The 22,669-nt window shown below is 31.5% G+C and overlaps 2 protein-coding genes across 2 annotated transcripts; both read left to right on the forward strand.

Annotated features, from left to right (window-relative positions):
- TRIADDRAFT_51756 (uncharacterized protein) lies at positions 1 to 9,779 on the forward strand (the record flags this gene model as incomplete). The annotated part of the gene is made up of 34 exons (XM_002107804.1): positions 1 to 133; positions 308 to 350; positions 1,038 to 1,101; positions 1,287 to 1,397; positions 1,505 to 1,621; positions 1,825 to 1,853; positions 2,056 to 2,085; positions 2,315 to 2,372; positions 2,558 to 2,590; positions 2,670 to 2,695; positions 2,783 to 2,851; positions 2,954 to 3,035; positions 3,122 to 3,211; positions 3,552 to 3,637; positions 3,759 to 3,799; positions 3,879 to 3,958; positions 4,667 to 4,757; positions 4,992 to 5,033; positions 5,180 to 5,256; positions 5,404 to 5,550; positions 5,715 to 5,810; positions 6,277 to 6,387; positions 6,566 to 6,665; positions 6,847 to 7,031; positions 7,171 to 7,263; positions 7,388 to 7,507; positions 7,621 to 7,659; positions 7,778 to 7,894; positions 8,030 to 8,088; positions 8,369 to 8,449; positions 8,573 to 8,650; positions 8,743 to 8,936; positions 9,195 to 9,281; positions 9,622 to 9,779. 34 exons carry the CDS (start codon positions 1 to 3, stop codon positions 9,777 to 9,779), a joined length of 2,967 nt encoding a protein of 988 aa, XP_002107840.1.
- Positions 9,780 to 15,184: 5,405 nt separating this feature from the next.
- On the forward strand, positions 15,185 to 21,508 carry TRIADDRAFT_51757 (uncharacterized protein; the record flags this gene model as incomplete). The annotated part of the gene is made up of 24 exons (XM_002107805.1): positions 15,185 to 15,235; positions 15,801 to 15,889; positions 16,149 to 16,245; positions 16,385 to 16,483; positions 16,778 to 16,843; positions 16,935 to 17,006; positions 17,114 to 17,212; positions 17,275 to 17,340; positions 17,480 to 17,560; positions 17,683 to 17,733; positions 18,036 to 18,124; positions 18,219 to 18,340; positions 18,400 to 18,590; positions 18,676 to 18,804; positions 19,429 to 19,554; positions 19,648 to 19,745; positions 19,879 to 19,919; positions 20,067 to 20,215; positions 20,301 to 20,417; positions 20,451 to 20,541; positions 20,777 to 20,874; positions 21,006 to 21,065; positions 21,149 to 21,232; positions 21,380 to 21,508. The coding sequence occupies 24 exons, from the start codon at positions 15,185 to 15,187 to the stop codon at positions 21,506 to 21,508; spliced, it is 2,295 nt and encodes a 764-aa protein (XP_002107841.1).
- Between the last annotated feature and the right edge of the window lie 1,161 nt (positions 21,509 to 22,669).

The following is a 22,669-nucleotide window of genomic DNA, read 5'->3' on the forward strand; positions in this document are numbered from 1 at the left end:
ATGTCTGTTTTACGCTGCCGTTTAAATGGATTCTCGGCGTGGATTAATGTTCGATTACAGCCTTATGAGCACCAAATCAATAATGCCTTAACTGATCTTATGAAAGGAACTAATCTACACACATTTCTATTAAGTATGTAGTAATGTACTAATTACAGCTGTGCTAGAGATTATTTGGAGCAATAATTATAATTAAATCTCATCAATCGTAGCTCTTACTTTGCAGCTTTTTCGATTGTATATTTCAATAACTGTTTTTTATCATAAATATACAAAGACTGATTCCTGAAATTCAATTACTTGATAGGTTTAACTGGTCGTAAGCCACGCAAAATCAAATCTTTCGAAAAGTATGCACAGTAGTATTTTAAAACTGGCTTACTATAGAATACTGATCTTCTTAATTTTATCTAGCCATCAGTGAAAATGGATAGCAGCTGTTGTTACATTATATATATAAGTCTAATTTAGATCATTTCAGTTCATTTCACTAACGACCAAAAGCATCAAATCCGGCTACTTTCATAAATTGGATTATAGAAATATTTACAAGAAGTTTAAGTCTACTTTATAATATAATTGTTAAGTAATGATATTAGAGAAAACGAGAACTTTCAGATGGGTCCGTATGCGAGTTAGTTATTAAAGTTATTACAGTTTAAATCTAATATATGAATTTAATTTGGCAATCATAACTATAATTAGTCACGAACTAATACAGCTCATTACAGGCTAGACATAATTATGACTTCAAGAATTATAGTAAATTTTACCGTCCATTTTCAGTTTAATTAATGGCTCAGTGTAAAAATCTACTAATATTACAAGATATGTATGATAACTCTAGAAGAATTACAGTCAGTGTATCTAATGAATATGTTTAAAATTATTGGTAGACTAACAAAGTATCAAAAGGAAACTAGAATAGAATGGCTAATGGAAGAGCTTCTTCTCTTGTATGTATAAAATAAGAATGGAAGATAAATGCTTTTTTAGCTGCAACTATCGCGTTATTTACGAGTATATTTATTCTATAGCGAAATTGTGCCGGATGACACAGTCGTTGATTGTAATTTATTTGTCCGCAAGAGCGCTGAGCAGGTAGAAATCATTCGATATATAACTTTACTTTGTTGCAGAAAAAATTTAAATGAATTATAATTGGTAAAAGTTAAACTATCGTTTCATATTTTATTGACTTAAAATATACAGAAGCTTCTTTTTTTGCCATGACTAAATCAAATCACGACATCAAATAAAACATAATTATTTAATTAATTTACTAGATTTTCGATTTGCTATGGATGATTGTTAGCCAAGACATTTGGTTTCTATGGCAGCAAATGGATTTTTTACGCTCTAATGATCCGAGAAAGTTAACGGTGACTCCACTATCGGTAGGACTATACCATTATAAACATTTTCTTACTTAAATTGCAAATACTTCCTCAAGGTTTTAAGCAGTTATTAGAAATTGAGCCTAGTTCATTTTTTTTAACAATAGTGGACACCTCCGGAACCCCCTCCACCGAGGCCACAATCTGCTCGAAAAATTTCATTACTACAAGGATTTCGCTCTGCAGCATTCATAACGGAAGGAGAAGTTAAAGAATTCAACCCCGTTAGTCTGATACAATTACATTACAAATCTATAGCCTTAAACTATCCTACTGACCTTTGATAACTAATTTATAAAATAAATAGTTGAATAAGAGACTTAATTATAGAAATGTAGTTCGGAGATTGTATTTGCAAATAAGCATATTACAGCAAAACCTTACTGGAATTGAAAAGATTTCTTTTAAATTTTTTGCGCCTATCTAGAAAGATCTCAAAGATGAAGAGTGCGACAGGTATGTATGCCCGTAATGAATTTCTGTCTAAAGCTTATTAATTCCGATGCTCATACTTTTAAAATATTAGCTTTTTCTTGATTGAGTACGAAATCATAAATATCAACTTTTTGATTTACTGTACTGTATGTTATTGTAACTGAATAATCGAGATAACTGTGGAATTTGATTTTTATTCAAATTATTGAATGCTTTTGTAAAGGCTTAGACTATCTAGAAGGAAAGGAAACAGGTAAAAATTGCAATCTTTTATGCAAAAATTTAGCTCATGACGTACTATAGATCATGCTACCGATCATAAATTAACTTAAAGTACGAAATAAAGCAGAATCTCACTTCTGGTGGGCTGTCTTTGCTTAAAGATGCTTTAAATAAAATAAGTAAAGATTAAAAGAGTTAACAGAAGTTGTATTGTTATAAGTACTAAGTGCAGCTTTGTATCTACGTCTTAATTTAAACAGAGACGAATACCCGTTTCCTGAAGAATGTGTCATTGATCTTATAAATAATCAACTAAAAGTAAGCTACGAATGGTTAATTTTAAGTTAACATAAATTATCGAAATAGTAATTAGCAATGAAACAGTATGAATTATTAAGATAAATAGGCACAAATTATGATAATTGACAGCTAATTTAACTACTTTGAGGGTAATTGATTATCATTAACCACTGACTTATTTATTGTTTTAAAAATATTCGTAGTTAACAAGGGAAGGCAAAAAATTAAAAATAGAAGTAAGTTTAGTGAAGTAAGCATTGAAATATATTCGAATTATTATCAGAGATAATATTTTCTTCCCTTGTATAATTGTAGGCATTGAATGAGTTAGCAGATGGAAGGTAATGTAAAATTAACGTTCATTTAGCTGAAATATCATAATCTTACGCTAACGAAATTGTGTCTCTTAATGTACTGGTTATATATAGGATACTATGTGCTTTGGTCAATTCTTTTGTACCCGGGACTTTCACAACTGAGGTTTTGCTTAACGATAGGTATGACTAGCCCATATGAATTTTATGCAAAACAATCTACATTCTGAAATAGCTTGTCATTTTATTAAAGCTTAACAATTAAGTTTTCTTCTGTAAATAAAGGTGGTCTATGAACTTAGCTATTAAAACGGCAGGAGATATGTTTGATGGTTCTCATCCAATTCATTCCGGCGATCTTGTAGAGGTAATATCTGAAGGAGTCTTCACAATATGTTAGTCCTAAATTTGTTATTATTTGTGATAAATTAATTTTCTTTGAAATAATTTTAGGCTGATAGTGTGGGTTTGTGCGCATTTTGGGCATCATTCTTCATGCTTGGTTATAAATATCGGCAAAGCATGGCAGCTCTACAGACAAGAGTTAGTAGTCGTTTGAATTAATTAAGTAGTGACCACTCAGGTTCTAGTTCATTACTAGATCTCTTTTTCGCGATTGAGTTTTAAATAGTATTAATATCTTAAACTAAATATCATGCAAAAAGTTCACTCATAATTTACACGATTAAGTTAAGCGAAAGTCGTACTCATTTCTTAGTTATGCAGATGTAATATTTGATGTTTAGTTATTAAGATGAAATTAAAATAGAAGAAAATAATTTTAAGGGTTTAACCCTAGACAAAACTTAAAAGCCTAGCTATACGTAAAATAACCGCAAAAAGGACTGTTTTGAATCTATTCTTATCAATTTTTTTACACTAGAAAAATTTACATTTGAAGTGCTTAGAATTGAAATCAGAATTTGATCAATTTCCAGCGGTTGTTTCTTCAATGGCTCATCTACAGAGGTGAAATTAGCTATAAATTTCAAAAAGCAACAAAACATTTCTTTAACTTTGCTATACCATGTTTAATAATAATACGTAAATGTAACGAATAAACTCATGGTGGAAAATAATTTTTATCCAGGCGAACACAAATTGTTAGTAACTTACGGGAATTGGAAGAAGGTAAGCAGAATCGAAGAATTGAATCTAGTTTAACCTACTGCAATGTTACATATAGCTTGATTTCTTGTCTGCCTCCTAGAAATTGCCACAATAGAAACTAATTATGATTTAGAGATGTGTGAGAAGTGGAAAGAGAGAGTGGAAAGAGTTCAGAGTGAGGTACGTAACATAATACGTACATATCATAATTTATTCATTTAAACGATCGAAATAGCCAGTGCTTGATTCGTGAGAGACTGAAAGTTTGCAGAATATATATATAAACCACTACAGCTAAACAGTTAACCACAGAAAAAAATCTTCATGCTTATTTGATTCATGTACTTTTAATTACGTTTCTGAATACAGATGTACTGTTTATTGCAATTGCTTTTTCCTTTAATTCTGGCAATACGAATGATTATTGTTATATTTCCTTAGACTCGACATATCGTGGCAAGTAAAATAAGGGATCGCTTCGACGTAATTGAATTAGATCGGTAATTATAATATATTCATAAATAATTACTTATTTATGGCAATCAGTATAATACTCTATATAAGAACTATTGATAGCTTAAAAATGTAAATCCGAATTACAACTACGGGTATCTTTTTTGAATGAAATCAGGAATATCACGATAAATGACTTGAGCGCTTCCTTGATGATCAATTTGGTAAGGCAAAAAGTTTTTAAGATGCTTACCTTATCTGTAATTCTATCTATTTAGATATTATATCATTTAATGTATCATCAATATCGAATGATTTAACGTAAATATATTCTTAGGAATAAATCTATTATCCCTACTTCGCTTGATTTATACAAATTTTCATATGCATACGTCATGCTCTAATTTATCGACTTTAATATACATCTTCAATTAGCAATTAACCAATGGAACAGGATATTATTCTAGTAGTACTCGTGAAACCGTTTGGAACGGTCGTAGAATGATTTTAAAGGATAAGAAATCAGGTGAGGATATAGGCAAATAGGAAATTATTATATGTTATCCACGTCCTTATTATTTTGCCAAGTTAAATTGATGAATAGTCTCGTCTATTGTCTAACATTTTTTTCAAAATATCTTGCTATAATTTAAATTTTTCGTATATCTCCTATTTTAAATAATAATAATTACCGTAGCTTTTATATCTATTTGATAGATTCATTCTTATTACATTTTTGTTAACGACTACTTTATAACAGGGCATTTTTATGATGATTTTACTACACGACGAAAAAATCATTGTAAGTTTATTAAACAACCGGAAAGTCTGCAGAAAATAAGACGATATTATTATGTTGATACCTAGATACTGTAGATTGATCAACTATTAGTAAATCAATACAGCCATCTATATTAATTATTTGCAATAAACTAATCACTACTTTAGCCGATGTTCGTTCTATTCTCGGTTTGGATCCTTACGAAGTTGTGGAGATTTCACCTAATGATGCCAGTAATTATGAAGTAAGAGATTATCGATCCTATAATGTGATTAAAACTCTGCTAGTTTCATTTAGATTCTCTCAAATTAGTTCGTATTTCCTTACGTTGCATGTTACTATCAGCTTATAGTCACACCATGTTAAGGCATTTTTTACGTTGTTAATCTAGGTTTACTTTGAAAGTCCATCAAGAAATAAAATGCTTAAAGTTGGAACTAAATTTGTGTATCAAGTCTTTCCAGGTAACACCTTAATATGTGAACGATTGTACCACAGAGCAGCAAAAATGGGTGAATTAGATACCATCAAGAAATTGGTAAAGTATTTGCTATAGCAATCATAAACCCGAATATATAGTCAGGATACTTTACTTTCTCACTTTTTATTATTTATCTTTCTCTATTAAAGCATTTATATATCAAATATGCTTAAATATTTAGTTCATACTTTATAAATTACTATCTTTTTTATAATTTTCAGGTCATATTCTTTAAGAAGGCCGAATCATTTGTGAACTCAAGAGAAAAACGAAGTGGGAATACTGCTTTACATTTAGCTTGTAAACACGGCCATAAGGTGACTTACTTCTAGCACTTGATTTATAATCTTGCTATAGGCCTATTCTTAAAGTAGCTTTTAAACATCGATAATTGATAAAATTTAATCAAGTGTTGATAGTCTGAGAACGTTTGTATTGTAATAGTAACTGATTGAGTATAGTTATTTATGATACCTCAAGATAGAGTATAGAAATTTAGATTTAAAAGCTACACATATAATGCGTTATAATCAAGGATTACTGTTTGTTTTAGTTAGCAGTTATTCAATTGCAATCTTCTATTTACCTTAGGTAGAAATCGAGCTATTAATCTTAAAAATAATCATGTATAGCACGAAATTTAGTAAAATTATCTCCTATTTTTTATACATTGTAAGCTTTAATCTTAGCTTCTTTGCTGCATAGCACATAATGTTAAAGCTTTACTATCATGAGAGACGAATTTGTTTAATTTACACTTTAAAAAATTAATTTCTTCCTTAGGATGTTGTTATATACTTATTGGAATGTGGTGCTAATATTAATGCTTTAAATAATCATGGAAATACGGCTCTATTTGTATCTATTGAAAATCTTCATCGCGACATTAGTCAAGTTAGTATTTAAAGCTCTCCTATTTATGTATTTTCTGCTATTTATGAAATTTTCATATCACAATTAGTTTTCCTTGATAAATTTGTAACTCTATAAACTCATTGAAGTATTTCATAGAGTCCATTAAATATGTTACGGTAGATATTATATTGTCAACGTTTACTTCTTTCCATGATAGTTACTAATCGAATGGGGAATAGATGTCATGACCAAAAATCTTCACGATAAAACAGTGTTCGAAACGATTCGAAATAAAGAGTTTGGAGATTACCTGAAAGGTAACTATAGTTTAAGAAGCCAGAATGAACCTAAAAATACTCGGCAGTATTACTGTTGCATGATAAATTTATTCCATAACTCATAAAGAGTTTTTAGTAATAAATAAATGATAAATAGTCTATTTCTAAGTGATGGAACGATAGATATGATCGATTTATTGTGCATTGTGTCTTTAATCAGGAAAATATGAAGAATTAAAATCTTTAGTACCTGATATTATCAATGGCAACGCAGCAAGAATTGAAGAAAGTATCAAAAATCATATAGCCAATGTCAGTACATTTGCTAGTCTTCGCAGTCGTTTTATTAATGGTAGTACATTATTGCATATGGCTGCACACCATGGCAACATTGCTGCTATCAAGGTTATTGCGTACAGAGAAAATATTTCGGGAATGAATCTTTCCCTATATACGTATATTTTACCATTAACTTTCAGTTTTAGTAAAACTTTAATTTCAATCATGGTAAGAATGCTTTCCTAAATCACATTTTACTTTACAGCTTTTGCTATTTGATAATCGTTTGGATGTTAATGTCTTGGATTACAAAGGTGCAACGGCTCTACATCGAGCACACAATGAGGAAATTGCTACGGTACATACTTATATATAGATAATTAAATACTACCATAGATATTAGAATAATAGGGTATATGATAAAGTGATATATCCTAAATACATATGTGTTTAAGCTAATTACTTTAATTCTGATTTGGCAGTTACTATTAGATTTTGGTGCGCATGTGGACGCTGTTGATGATGAAGGCAATACGCCTTTGCATACGAAGTGCTATGGAACGGCAACAAAAAGAACTGAAATGGATACCTTATATGTCTTGGTTTGTATCTTTTGCTGAATAATCGACTTTCGATATTTTAGTTATTTGAATATCGTAAGAAAAAACTGCTGCAGCGTAAATGCTGATGATAATAATTCATACTTTTGATTTAGATTAATAGAGAAGCTCCATTAACAGCTAGAAATAATAAAGTGAGATTTGATTTTAATTTCAATATATTAAGTTTAATATCAAAATCTCTTCTCTCGTGTTATTAGTAGCAGATTAAAATTGTTAAAAGGCTACATGGTACATATTTGATGATTATAGGGCTTATTACCTGTTCATTGTGCCGCAATGCAAGGGAGAATTGATGCTTTGCAATTACTGTTTCAATATGATAAAGTTAAAGGTGCTATTAAGAAGAGTTTAAAGCAAGAAGATGAGGTAATTTACATTTTTGACTGTACGATCAAGTACAAAGCTAGCTAGGCTGTTATCCACTTTCGTTTGCAATCAACTGATGATTGGCTATTACGTGATTATTTTTTCTTCATATACTATATTCGTGATCAATAAAAGAAAATTCCTAGTTTAGTTTACCTGGCAATAGCTAATGACTTTCTAAAGTGTGCGAAGTGGTAAGTAAATCTTTAGTAAATATTTTCAAGATTAGGGTCGTCATAAATTGTAGTTTAAACTAAAACGAAGGTATTCAAATACAGAATATAAAATATGATCCAAGCTGTTTTAATAATTTAGTTCCGTCACATAAAATAAATTATAATAGACTTAAAATCATTCTTATCGTGAACTAATATCTCTATAAATACAAATTTTTTTACGAAATTAGTGATAAAGTTAAATTAGCGATTTTATGAGATATTTATATTTATCAGATTTGATTCTATATCTTGTTAGGCTGATTGACAATCATATGCAATTCAGAACCGGAGAACAAAACACTTTAGTTCATAAGCTTTTAGTTGAGCAAATTCCGAGGTAAAACATATTTTACTTCTAGTTCTATATTTAACATTTACTCTTATTAAAGATGCATACGGTTAATGAACTTTGATTATTTTTTACTAAAATTTTTTTCACTTTCCAATAAAAAAATTAAAGTTCCGATAGAGCTATCACCTTTCAATTCTTATTAGCTAATGGGGCAAATCCTAACCCGAATTATCCTGGGGGTAATAGGTATGATAATACGTCTTCTATGTCGTTGAAGATTAGATTTCCAATTTTATAGCAATTGATCGAATACCATTTTACGGTTGTAAAATTTTCAGAGCCATCCATTTGGCTGCGGGATTGTCGGGTAATCCCGATGTTTTAGAGCTACTTATTACTCATGGTGCTGAAATTAACGTAATGAATGCAGACAATAGCTCTCCGTTATTTTTCGCTACCAAGGTTAACAACTACCGATGTGCAAGTGTATTAATTAAATCCGGCGCTAATATAAGAATAAAAAATACACAAGGTATGATTTAATTTAGAGGGTAGCGTTATGTTCTGAACTGCATATAGGCATATTTACCTAATTCATCTATCTGCACACGCTCCTTTGTATCATATCTTTGCATATTTAACTATCAATTCCTTGACATATTGTGCCACTTTAATATCACCTATTCTCAAGTTAAAATATTTGCCTGTTTATCACTAACGGTTTATAGATGTATTCGTTCCATAACTTTTCTTGTACATATTTTGATGCGGCCTCAATATTATTGCTTAGGTTTAACCGCTTTTGATTACATTGAAGATTTTGATGAATGGATCGATAGCCGTCATTTTGATGATGATACTATAGCAAAATTAAAAGGTGATATTCATATGATTTAAAGTTTCATTTTTAATCCGTTAAAGAAAAATAGTTCTAGAATGAGTTTTAAAGATCAGTAATTCATAGAATTACACATAGGATATGTGTAAGATACGGCTAAAGCACGTAATATATTATTCAATCACGCCTGAATTTGGATGCTAGCAGCTATATCCATATACTGCATTACTAGTATGAATATCATTAATTTTATTTTTATGTAATCGTTTATTGGGTCTAATCACGCGTAAAGTTATCACACTAGTAACTTTCGAGGTAATTTAGGATAAATGACGATGGTATGTTATTTTAAATGCTGATTTCTCTTTATTTTTGATAGCTTACAAGATTAAACATTCAAGAGATTTAATACATGCCATTTCGCATAAAATCAAAGGTAGCAATCAAGAAGAGAGAAGAATTGATATAGCTAAAAATTCTTATGCTTTAAGTAAAGCTTCTAATAGTAGAAGTGTTGTTTCTTTACCTCATATCTAGCGTCATAATTAGTCCAAGATGTTGTAAAATGTTATGAGCATGTGGATGTAATTCCATGATTACCTTCTGTACGGGTCCTAGACACGATTACGATTACAATACGGCTTCTTTAGAAATAATATTTTATATAGCATATATCAAATTATTTTTTTAGCAACTTTACAAAGTTTATATTCCACTCAGATTTTATTATGAGGAGAGAATTCTTAAGGCAGATTCAATATTTTATTGTTTTAATTGTATATATGTATATATGTATAACATAATGGCCGGTCATTACGCGTATTGGCCGGAATTTTCGGGTTTTGGCCGTAACAATTTAATGCGGTCATTATTATACCATTATAGCGTAGACTCTGTATATACGTATATTAGGAAGACATTATTCAGGGCATCAGCTCAAAATGAAATTTGAGGACTAAAGATAATTTTATCATTCATCTAACAATTTTAAGCTATAAATTATATTTTTGCTATACATATGCAGACACTGAGCTTATAGAACGACAATAAGTATAAAATAATCATGGATGGCTTATTCGATTTCTATATTATCATTGAAATTTTGGCTATTTGACTAAGAAATCTGCTATTTGCAGTATTGCATTCTCAAATATACAAATAGGATAATCAAAATCAATGAATATGGCCTGATTGTTTTTAAAATCATTAAAATTCGCAAAAGGGTCAATTACGCTCTTAGTATTAAGCGGTATAGAGAGAATACTTTAACATTAAGTTGATATACAGTGATCCTAAAATTTATATGTGGGTTAAATGTCCATCCCTTACATTTACTATTCATCACTCCAACGGTATAACTGTCGTAGCGATATGGAAAAAGGAAAAGATGATAGAATCCGCGAACCAGCTGATTGTGTGTAATGATTTCCGCTAATTACAGCAGTTGTCAGTTATGAATTCGGGAAATACGTTGATAGAATGTAGTATAGAACCATATGTCTTAGTGGAGTAAGTGTTGATTACAATTATGGCTAGTATGACGAAACGGCTGATACATACTACCCAGGTATGTGTTATATTATCAACTCAAATTTTGAGTTGTGGATTGCGAATCTATGGATAAGAACACATACCCACTCTACATTGTGATTTGAGTTAATTACTGTAATAATGTGTGTCGAAAGCTTTACAGTAATTTGAAGTACGTACTTTATGGCGTGACTTAGTCTGTTAAGGTTAATAAAGTCCTTACAGATGATGGTTAGTATGGAGAAACAGTGTACTATTTTATCGCGAAGTGACTTTTTCTACAAAATACTTATCTCATTTACGTTTGATGATATACCGTTATCTATGACATTTTACATATTTTTAATAGATAACTGTCTAGTTTTTTAATGTTATACTGATAACTAATGGTTACGTAAATTAACTATAAATTGACTGGTTTTGACAATAATATCTGGGTTCAGCTATGTCTGAGATATACTAGAGGTGTTTAGTTTCTCCTAACGATAGAAGATCGCCAGTATTTAGATTCGTACAGGTCAATATCAGGAAGGACAAACCTGATAGTAGACTTATAGTTGCAGTTTTCTGAAATAGTTTAACTTTTCCACGTTACAAATTTCGATTTGTAACATATTTTATATCAATTGCTATTTCTTCAATTTTAAAAACTTCAAAAATTACGAGTACGCGGATTGTAAACGTAAGCTTAGTAGCATCATGATCGTACATAAACTACTAAATACATTGCGACTGCAAACTGATTAAGCATTAGTATATTATGAATCCTTGCGAATTTGTCCTTGTAATGATATCAGCAATGGCAATACTCGCAGTACAGTAGTGTTATACGAGGGAATAGTGGGATAGTATACAGTATAAAATTGTGTGTCCTAATAAAGTAAGTGTTGATTATGGCTAGTATGATGAAATAGCTCCCTTGTACTGTGCTATGTACTATATGCTCTATAACAAAGAACGCATCCTTTAAGTTGCTGTCATGGATTCCTATTCGTTTTGTGATCGATCGATCACTTAATTATAAACTATCCAATTACGTTGTACGCAAACCGTAACGTAAGCTCGAGCTACTCCCAGATTAGAAGACAGTCATGTATGTAAAATGTAGGTTTAAAAAATACCCAGCTACTGTTAGTCACTGTCTTGGATTCCTATTCTCCTCACTTACTCCTCTCGTTTTGTGATCGATCGATCGGTTAATTATAAACTATCCAATTACATTGTACGCAAACCGTAATGTAAGCTCGTGCTACTCCCAGATTAGAAGACAGTCATGTATGTAAAATGTAGGTTTAAAAAAATACCCAGCTACTGTTAGTCACTGTCTTGGATTCCTATTCTCCTCACTTACCCCTCTCGTTTTGTGATCGATCGATCACTTAATTATAAACTATCCAATTACGTTGTACGCAAACTGTAATGTAAGCTCGTGCTACTCGCTGATTAGTAGACAGTCATGTAAAATAGAGGTTTGAAAAATAACCATACTATAAGTATACATACAGCGAGTACAAAAGTTTGGAATCCTATCTAGTTGTTATGGTATGAAATAACCTGGTTAATTCATGCCATCACCGGTCAAGTGGTCACCCTAGAGCTCTTTTGCTCTACTTTCTTTGTGAACTCTGTTCTCGTCTCATCGTCTGTCAGTCCCATTGTATTGCTGAGCAAGATGACTGTGCACTATGCACTGTGTGCAATGTGGTGTGTGAAGAAGGTATGATGACTATGATCCACTATCGATTGCAATGAAGCTGTAATGTTCCACAGTACAGTATACTGTAGTATAGCGTACAATTATCCCTCTTGTATCAGACGGACGATTGACGACCAGTGGCAAGTATGATGACATCCATGTACATCGTACTGTACGCACTGTCGTGACCGTACTGTACGCATGACAGCCATGTTTCATCGTTCCAAGTAGAGTCAGCGGAGGAAGAATCAGTCGCCTCCATTGAAGATTGAATCCAAGTGTGGTTTCCACTTAACAAATTACTGAAAATCTTCTTTTCTCCACTGGGTAAGTCGGTAATAAATTGGATTTGAAGAGTAAGCAGCCTTATTATTCGAATGGCTGTTGTGGATAAATGGACGATGTTATATGTGTCAGCAACGCAATCGTTGATAATTGTGTTGTTATGGCTAGAAAAGTGCAACTGCATCGAGAGGCCAAACAGGGCACGATAGGATGGTCTAGAGTTTTAAGAGATATGATGCAACATAATATGGATGTGATACTGTCATCAGTGTTAGCCACAAATGGAATGATGGAGTTGATTGATTTTCACTGGATTAGCTTACATTGATTCTAAGTAAAAGTGGATTCTTCGTTTCTCTTTCATGGAGAAATGGCAGCGATGCTAGCTCATGTGGAATGTCACCTATTCGACAGTGTGTCACTGTCGTTTACGCTGAGACAGTCAGTCATTCGAGGTATCATCCGTTTGTGTTGAAGGGTTAATCCCACCTGATCCTCTTGCTTTCCCTAATGACTGAAAATTCTTCTTAATTGAGATCAGAAGTCGTTCAAATGATTGATATATTACAGGAGTAAGTGATATTATCCTGCCATGTCATGCACAATGAATTAATTATAGTTATACGATCAGCAGAAATGTTGAGCCTATCCACAAGCAGGTCGTGTGGGCTGTGTGCAAAGGTTCATTAATAATGTGATACTGTCAATAAATGGCGAAGCAAATTTTGAAACATGTAGTAAATTTATTTTCAGTGTCATAGCTTCCATTTGGGGGGGGGGGAGACTCCAGAGGAAAGTATTCTTCCTTTCTCTTTCAAAGAATAATTACAACTGAAGGCTGTGGCAAAGGTTCGTTAATAATGTGATACTGTCAATAAATGGCGAAGCAAAATTTGAATGGTGTAGTAAATTTATTTTCAGTCTCATAGCTTCCAATTTTGGCGGGGGGGATTCCAAAGGAAAGCATTCTTCCTTTCTCTTCCAAAGAATAATTACAACGTAATACACGCGTTGTTATTGAATGTAGCGTCTATTATAATGTACACAAATTGTAGACAACTTGAAAAATAATGAAGTGAGTGTGTTTGCAGTCTATTAAGCTTTTAGATTTTGAAAGTATTCTTCGTTTCTCTTTCAAAGAGAAATTACAAAGTAATACAAATTGATGTTGAATGTAACGTATCGACGCGTACATCGAAAGATAAATTGTTAGATATCTTCAAATGGTATAGGGAATTTTGCTGTATATTAGCTTAGATTTTTTTTACCTATTGAAAGTATTCTTTGTTTCTCTTTCAAAAGAGTAATTATAAGTAATACAAGTTGATGTTGAATGTAACGTATAATATACCGTATAGTAGCTTTGATTTTCCCCAAATGAAACTATCCTTCGTTTCTCTTCGAAGAATAATTACAAAATACTATTAGATACTCTTGTTGAATATAACGTATACTATACAGTATAGAAGTGGTAGACAACTTCAATTGATGTTGTGAATTTATTGACACTGTGTGAGCCTAAATATTGAATGTATTCTTGGTTTCTCTTTCAAAGAGAAATTACAAAGTAAGTAATACTAGTTGCTGTGATTGTAACATATATTATACTGTTTATAAGTTGTAGACAACTTCAATTGATGTAGTAAATGTCTTTGCAATGCATTAGCTCAAACTTTGAAAGTATTCTGGATTTCTCTTTCAAAAAGAAATTACAAAGTAACACGAGTTGATGTCGAATGTAATGTATATTAGAGATATAAATTGTTAGACATCTTCAAATGATGTAGTGAATTTATTTTCAGTGGATTAGCTTAAATTTTTACCTAATAAAACTAGCGTATATTACATCTGTGCACTAAATTAGTCATTTGATATTACGTTCGTTTTTATTGGAGGTTGAATACCGGTTGATCCCTTTTATTTCCCTAATTACTGAAATGCTTTCTTAAATCGAGACCATAAGTCGTTAATGATAAATCGTATTTGAGGAGTAACCAATAACATCTAACCCGACCATTGGCAATCAATCAATTATAAGCAAAATATTGGAACTCATTAACTTGTGAGATCAAGGTGTGGGCAGTACACCACTCTATGCTGTACTTATAAAGTGACATGGTATACCTCATTGTGGATGGAACACTGGAATAAAATAAATAAATAGCAGGGCAACGCAAATGGTATCGTTTGTTCATTTACAGTACAGTGTTTTAGCTTTGATTCTTCCCAAATGAAAAAGCATTCTTCATTTATGTACGTATGTGTGTACGTTAATTTTCCATCAAGGAGAAGATAAATGAATCGAAATAATATCTCTATGAGATTCGATGAGATAGGATGCAGGATTCCTTTTAAAATTCGTGACGCTGAATGATATGTATCTAACATAGTTGTTATTCTTAATTATTTTTTAGTTCAACATTGATGCAATATGAATCAAGAAGCGCAATTGAAATTATATAATAGTATGACCCGAAGAAAGGTATAATATAAGCTATCATGGCGTATGAATTACTGTAGAGGTTGATCGTAATTTGGATATCGTGCGTTGATAAATTAAAGCGACAGGATGTAATTTTATTTCATTACAGTTAATAGACTGATTGAATACTATAGTACTCTACGGCCATTTACCGTCAATATCCATTTCAATAGCCTGTAGTTGAAATAATTCAGTGTGTTAAGTTTATGAAGCGATTACTACAATACTTTACGGTCACTTATAGTAATTATCTATTTTAATAGTCTATAGTTGAAATAGTTCAATATGTTAAAATTAATAAAATAACTACCACTGTACTTTACGGTCGCTTACAATAATTGTCAGTCTATGATTAAATTAATTGAATATGCTAAAATTCGCGAAACAATTATGATAGAACTTTACCAAAGCTTCAGTAATTATTCACATCAATAGTTGATAGTAGAAATTATACAATTTGGTAAATTTTATTAAATGATAGTTGATAGGTAATCAACGTTATTCTTGAAGTTTCAAACTTGATTAAATTTTACTAATGACCGCCTTAACTACCCTCTTTTTCTAGGATACATTTGTACCTAGCAATGAATCTTGCCTATCATGGTACAATTGCGGACCTACTGTCTATGATGCATCTCACATGGGTCATGCAAGGTTGTTATGCAAATGTGCTAGTAATAGAGTTGTATTGTTTACGGGTGCCTAATCGTTTATTACTCTTGGCCTATGTAGACATAAACATATTTGAATAATTACTTGATTATTATGATGATTACTACTGCTGGTTGTAGTCTACAGCAAAAGCGAAGACCACTATATATTTTCTTGTTTCTTTATTTGTATCTTGTCTATAATTATTACTTGTGTATTAATATATGCTACTTTTGCTTTTCAAAAAATTTCTCATTTATAGATCCTATGTCAGCTTTGACATTATTAGACGCGTATTAACTTCGTATTTCAACTATAACATATCTTATGCTATGAACATAACCGATATTGACGATAAGGTAAAACTAGCAAGTAGATAACCTTAGTATTGGTGATCATCTACGTTAATAATCATATCAGTTATGCTTAAAATACCCAATATTTGCTCTTATGGCTTGCATATGTGTTGATGCTACTTACCTTGATGTCTTCCTTTAGATCATCTTTCGGGCTCGTCGTAACTATTTAATTGATAACTATATCAGTAGCTCTCATCCAATTGATAGAATTATTGAAGATGCAAACGAAGCAGTTAAGGTATTTGATCAGATGTATAGCCGTTTTAGCAAATATTTCGATTTTGTTAAGAGCTGTAATTTCTATCGCTGATTATATATAATGGTAGTAACTATCATTATAGACATTCATAGTTAATTTTACTGAACTTAAAAATTTCTGAAACGGCGACGATTTAATATAATGTGTGTTGATGTTGCTGTATCCAGTGCACTTGACCGTATGCAATCTAAATATTAAAACTAAACATGATCAATTTCTTGCGAATAATATCGACTATATTTTTCCCGCTCATGTGCATCTTTATAACAATAGTTACTGGAAGATAAGATCCATGTATCGAAATATCTCGATTTGTTAACAATTACGGAAAAACTTACGGTTTGTTAATAACCTCAATTTTATGCTAGCTTTATATGTTTGTAGCAGTGAATACATTTTAGAACTCAGATATTTTAATTTGTTTTTTTAGGCTCAGCAAAATAAGATTAATACTACTAAGGATGGTCATCAATTGAAAGAATTAGAGAAAATCGGAAAAAAGGTTTAATGCTTGCATCGATCCAGTGTTACTAGGCTATAGATGATTATAATCTATGTTAGTCATGCGTCGTACAATCAAATTTCTTATCGTATTCTATTTATTGCTAGCTTTTAGAGAATAAAGCTGAAATTTTGAAAGATCCACAGCAACTTGCCATGGCAGAAGATAACGAAAAATTGGCTACTCTGGCTGAGAAGAAAATGAAAGTATGGCATTTCTGCTTTTTCATCACATTTCATCCCTTAATTTTTGTCATTGTATAATTTAGTTGAAGGAGAGTAACATTGCTCTAACTAATGATCCAAACAAGCTTGCAATGTTTGTGAAAAACAAGGTAAGATCTTTATGGCTTTATGACACTGAAAACAGTCCTCATTGAAAGTTTTGGTAATGATGTAAACGTAATATTTTGCTTTACATACCTTAAAGAAATGGTTGCAATTTCTTTCCTTTTACCCTTAATACCTCTTTAGATTAAAGCGGATAACGCTATTCAATCACTTAGTAGCGCTGCCATCGGCCAAAGTGACGTAAAGTCTGGCAGTCGTCTACAGGTAAATAAATATTGTTTCTTTCTTGTTAAAATCTTTCTTAAAAATCATCGTCCTCATCTGTAAGAATCATAGTTTTTGGTACACACTCGCACGCATTATTTATTAAATTATATTTTCGCTAGGAATTCTTTTCAGATATAAGGGATCCTTTATCAGAGCTATTAGATAAAAAGGTAAATCGTTACTTCTGCTCCGCCTTGGCACTAATGGAATGTCTTTTTGTTACTACTGTATGTCGCACGTTTCTAACTATGCATTTACATGTTCAGTTTGGGACTTCAGTGAATGATCATGAAATATTTGCACGCTTGGCTAGACATTGGGAAAACGATTTTAACGACGATATGAAAGCTCTAAATGTAAATAAATGCTGCAGTAATTTCTTAACTAAATCCGATATTCTCTGTAATACCACTTTTTTACCATAATATTTTTTTAACTTTGTATTAAAAGAGTTATCATTCCATACCTAAAGGTTCTTCCTGCTGATGCTATAACGCGAGTAAGTGAGTATGTACCGGAAGTTATTGAATTTGTACAAGGAATTATCAAAAGAAATTATGGGTGAGTATCATGCGGGTATTTAACATTAGACATAGGAAGAGATGTCCATGTGTAAGTAGCTTTAGCGAATATTTTATTTTAATTGTTTGCATAGGTATGTATCGAATGGCTCTGTATACTTTGACACCGTAGCCTTCAATAATAGCCCGGATCATCGTTATGGAAAGTTATTACCTGAGGCTATTGGAGATTTAAATGCTTTAGCTGAAGGAGAAGGTATATTTGCTTTCATTAAATTTGTCTTACAGATTAACTAACATTTCTGATTAATGTAGATAATAATAAGTCGAACAAGCTCGATAGTTTGATATGTGGTCTAAGCAATTTATCAAATTCGGATGCACATTTAATAGGTGAACTAAGCATCGGGGATGATCGGTTACGCGAAAAAAGGAGTCCGAATGATTTTGCTTTGTGGAAATGCTCTAAGCCCGGTGAACCTTTTTGGGACTCACCTTGGGGAAAGGTAGTCATTTTAGTAAAATAACTTAGAATCTTTCAATTTATGCCTACAAATTATTGAAAAACATTACTCAATAAATATTTTAAAGGGGAGACCTGGATGGCACATTGAATGCTCCGTTATGGCAAGCGCAATATTAGGCAAGTCTCTGGATATTCATTCTGGTGGCGTAGACCTAAAGTTTCCTCATCATGAAAATGAAATAGCTCAAGTCGAGGTAAGGGCGATTTTATGAATTGCTTAGTAAGTTGGATGGCTATTCTTACTTGTTATGAATCAGATTATTAGCTATAGGGCATTATCACTTATCATGTTGCTGAACTACTGCTAGTATAGAGTTTGCACATTACAATACTATAAGTGTAAAGCGTTCATATGCATGATTATTTCGTACATTTACTGTTTATTTGCAAATGTAAATGCCACGGTATTAACAGCGAACGAAGTATCTATTTGCTGACAAAATCCTTTTAAACGCATATTGTGATGGTCATGAATAGGTTTAATATTTCTCTTTTAAACTATTCACATGCGTAGTTATTGATAAATATATCATTTGCTTGCAAATTTAAATGCTACTGTATTACAGCTAATGAGGTATCTATTTGCTGACAACACACTTTTTTAAAGGCTTATTATGATAGCGATGAATGGACCAAATATTTCCTTCATTCCGGACATCTAAAAATAGAAGGCTGTAAAATGTCAAAATCCTTGAAGAATTTTATTACCATTAAGGCATGAACGTAATCGTGTTGCACTAATAATTGTGATTGCTGTATAATTACGATTTATTGTAATTAATGCCGTTATTTTTGTAACTCTTAACTTCTGTGCTTAGGAAGCCCTAAGTAAATACTCAGCTCGTCAATTGCGATTGGCATTCTTGTCTCATCCTTGGAATACTACCATGGATTACAGTGAAAATATGATGTCTTCTACTATGCAAACAGAAAAACTATTTCTGGTAAAAATGTTTCTAGTATTGTTTACATCTTATGTAGATTTAAGTCAATATTTCGACTGGTTGGCGGTTACATTTTAGGATTATTTCCTCTAGGAATTCTTTTTAAATGTTAAAGATATTGACCGCGTTTATTCAGCTCAAACCCTTAAAGAAGAGAAATGGAACTCTGCTGAATTAGAACTTGAAAAAGGGTATACAGTAGTTGTTACTTCGAGAATGGTGTTTTTAAAGTTTTATTAAACAGCTATTATATTTCGAAACCCAAGTTTTTGATGTCTTAATAAAAGTAATGTTTTCTTTTGCTGTATAATTGTAATTTAATAGATTGTGCCAAAAACAGAATAACATCCATCGATTTCTGTGTGGTAAGTAAACAATCGTAATAATTTTAAGTTACCATAAATTATGTTAAGTACAGTTTAATGGCTTCGGGATTTATCTCTATATTAATGTAGATATCTATGATTAAGATGCTGATAAATTAAAAAGTATTTATAATTTCTTTTGAGCAGATTCAATTAATACACCCGACGTTATGAAGGAATTGAAGGAGCTGATCAATCAATCTAATAGTTATATTGCCTCAAAACGTTCTCTAAAACAATCGCCTAACGCCCGTCTTTTGAAGAAAATTTCAAGATACATCGTAAAAATGTTACGCGTAAGCGGTGTACATATTTTAAAATACTGCAATTACTATCTAAATTAGAGTAATCATATGTACTGTATTTGCATTACTTTAAAAGATATTCGGTGTCACGGTGGATGAGATTGAAACGACAATCGGATTTCCTAGTTATACTGATAATAAAGTATGCAATTTATTCTTAGTAATTTACGAATTTATTGGTGTGATGGCCATAGTAAGTGTAATAACTGAGTTCAAATTTTGTTAGAATATCAACAAAGAAAATACCATTATGCCATATTTGACTGTATTGGCTGAGTTCAGAGCAAAAGTTCGAGATAGTGCTCGCTTACAGAAAGGTATGTAATACTATACAATTCGATGTACATTAAAGACTATTGGTCATGCAAATATCAATTCACCAAACATATTCTCACTTTATTCGTGGATGATATTATCATCTGTTATAGTTCCGGATCTTCTAAACCTCTGTGATGATATAAGAAATGACATTTTACCGGAATTGGGTGTGCGTTTAGAAGATTTAGAAGGTCTCTTTTTTTATTCATTTGACACCTGAATTTGCTTTTTAAGTTTATAAGTTATCAAATGGATCTCATTGTATAGATGGTCCCGCAATCAAGTTGGTAGATAGGGCAATTCTTTTAAAAGAGAAAGAAAATAGATTAATGGTTAATAAACGAACGTGAAATATTTGTGAATTTATCCTTGCAATTTCTCATACGTCTAATACGTATACAAGCAAACTTGTAATAAAAGAGGAAATCTTTATATAAATAATTTATAAATTAACTTATGTTAGGCAATTGAAGAAAAGAAACGTAAAAAAGAAGAAGCAAAGAGAAAACAAATGGAACTGAAGGTACAGCATCATATCATTTTAATATTCTAATATGCCGTTGTTGAATGCATTATATCTGACAGTATTCAAATTTAAAATTATAGGCACAGCAAGAATCTAAAATGAAAATTTCGCCTAAAGAAATGTTTTTAAATCAGTCGGATAAATATTCCCAGTTTGACGAAAAGGTATCAAAAATTTTATCTACGATCATAGGTGGCTTAATACATTACTGTAGTCGATAGTATCGTTGGGGCACGTTGCCTAAGCAAAGTAGACTAAAAATTTTACGGCGTTAGTTTTCGAGATGCCTGACGCTTTAGTATTTTTATTAGGGTATTCCAACTCATAATCACGAAGGAACTGAACTTAGTGGTAAACAGAAGAAGAAACTTCTCAAGCAGTATGAAGCACAAAAGAAATTATTTTTAGAATACCAAACTAAACAAGCTCCTTCAAATTAAAAACTACTAGTATAGAGCCAAACTTATTCGAAATCCTTGACAACATTAAGAGGGATTTGCGCTACAGTTTTAAAATGACCTGTACATCAGTAATTGAGATGAGATATCTGATATTAGGATATGATTTTAATGACTCGTACCGCAATAGTTGAATCCGATTTCATATTTTCGTGAAATGACAACATCGTTACTGAATCGTATTATGTTACGTAATAAATTTTTAAGAGAATTACTAATCTACTGGTGATTTTGTAATTTTTTCCTCATCATTAATTATTACCTATTCCCAATTACAATTTAGACGTTAGCTTTAGCTATCGCGCAGATAACTAGTAAAGCCAATATATTAAAATCATGACATATACAAGGCAACTGCAATCGCTTTTACAATAAACGGTAAAAAATGATCGCTAACCTCACTTCATATACCATTAAATTTTCACCTTAATTGCAGGTGAATGTTTGCTTTGAAATACGATATTTTTACAAGCGGCAGCATAATGAGCTATGTTTCCGTTAATTGCAACGTAAATATACTGTACATTGTACAGAGTTTACGATTATGTAACAGTATTGAGCGTTGAATTCTGTCGTTAAGCATTAAGCAATGAGAATGTAAGTTAATTTTATCGCCCTTTTTGAAGTAGTTTTTCAACGAATTTCTAACGTTATTTGAAGTGAGTAGTTTGTAAGCTTGTAACCGAGTCTGCGATTTATAAAGCAATGTATTCGATAAGCGTAACAAAAACAAGGACACAATTCAAAGAAAGAACCATTTTTAATAAAAATTTCAATCGCACATTAGTAGTAATCTGGTATACAAATAATGTAATTTCTAAGAATCTGATGTACTGTTATAAGAGATTAAAGCACAGAGTTTTATAGATAAACTTTATAGATATACGAGTATAATAGCAACATAGTGAATATACATATTATGTGACGATTGGATATAAGAACGTTTATGATATCATCATTAGTATTTCGCTATTAGGTATTTAGCCGTGACTACCTTAAAAAAATATTCAGTGTTGACAATTTCAAACGCGTATGATACCATACATTACGAGTAATAAAGGAGTTAAAATAAATACTTTTCGATGTAATACGAGTGTTGGTGATAAATGTTCAAGTGAGCAATTTCTGCACTTGCTGTCAATA

Source organism: Trichoplax adhaerens, genomic scaffold (genome assembly GCF_000150275.1).
Source record: "Trichoplax adhaerens TRIADscaffold_1 genomic scaffold, whole genome shotgun sequence".
NCBI lineage: Eukaryota > Metazoa > Placozoa > Uniplacotomia > Trichoplacea > Trichoplacidae > Trichoplax > Trichoplax adhaerens.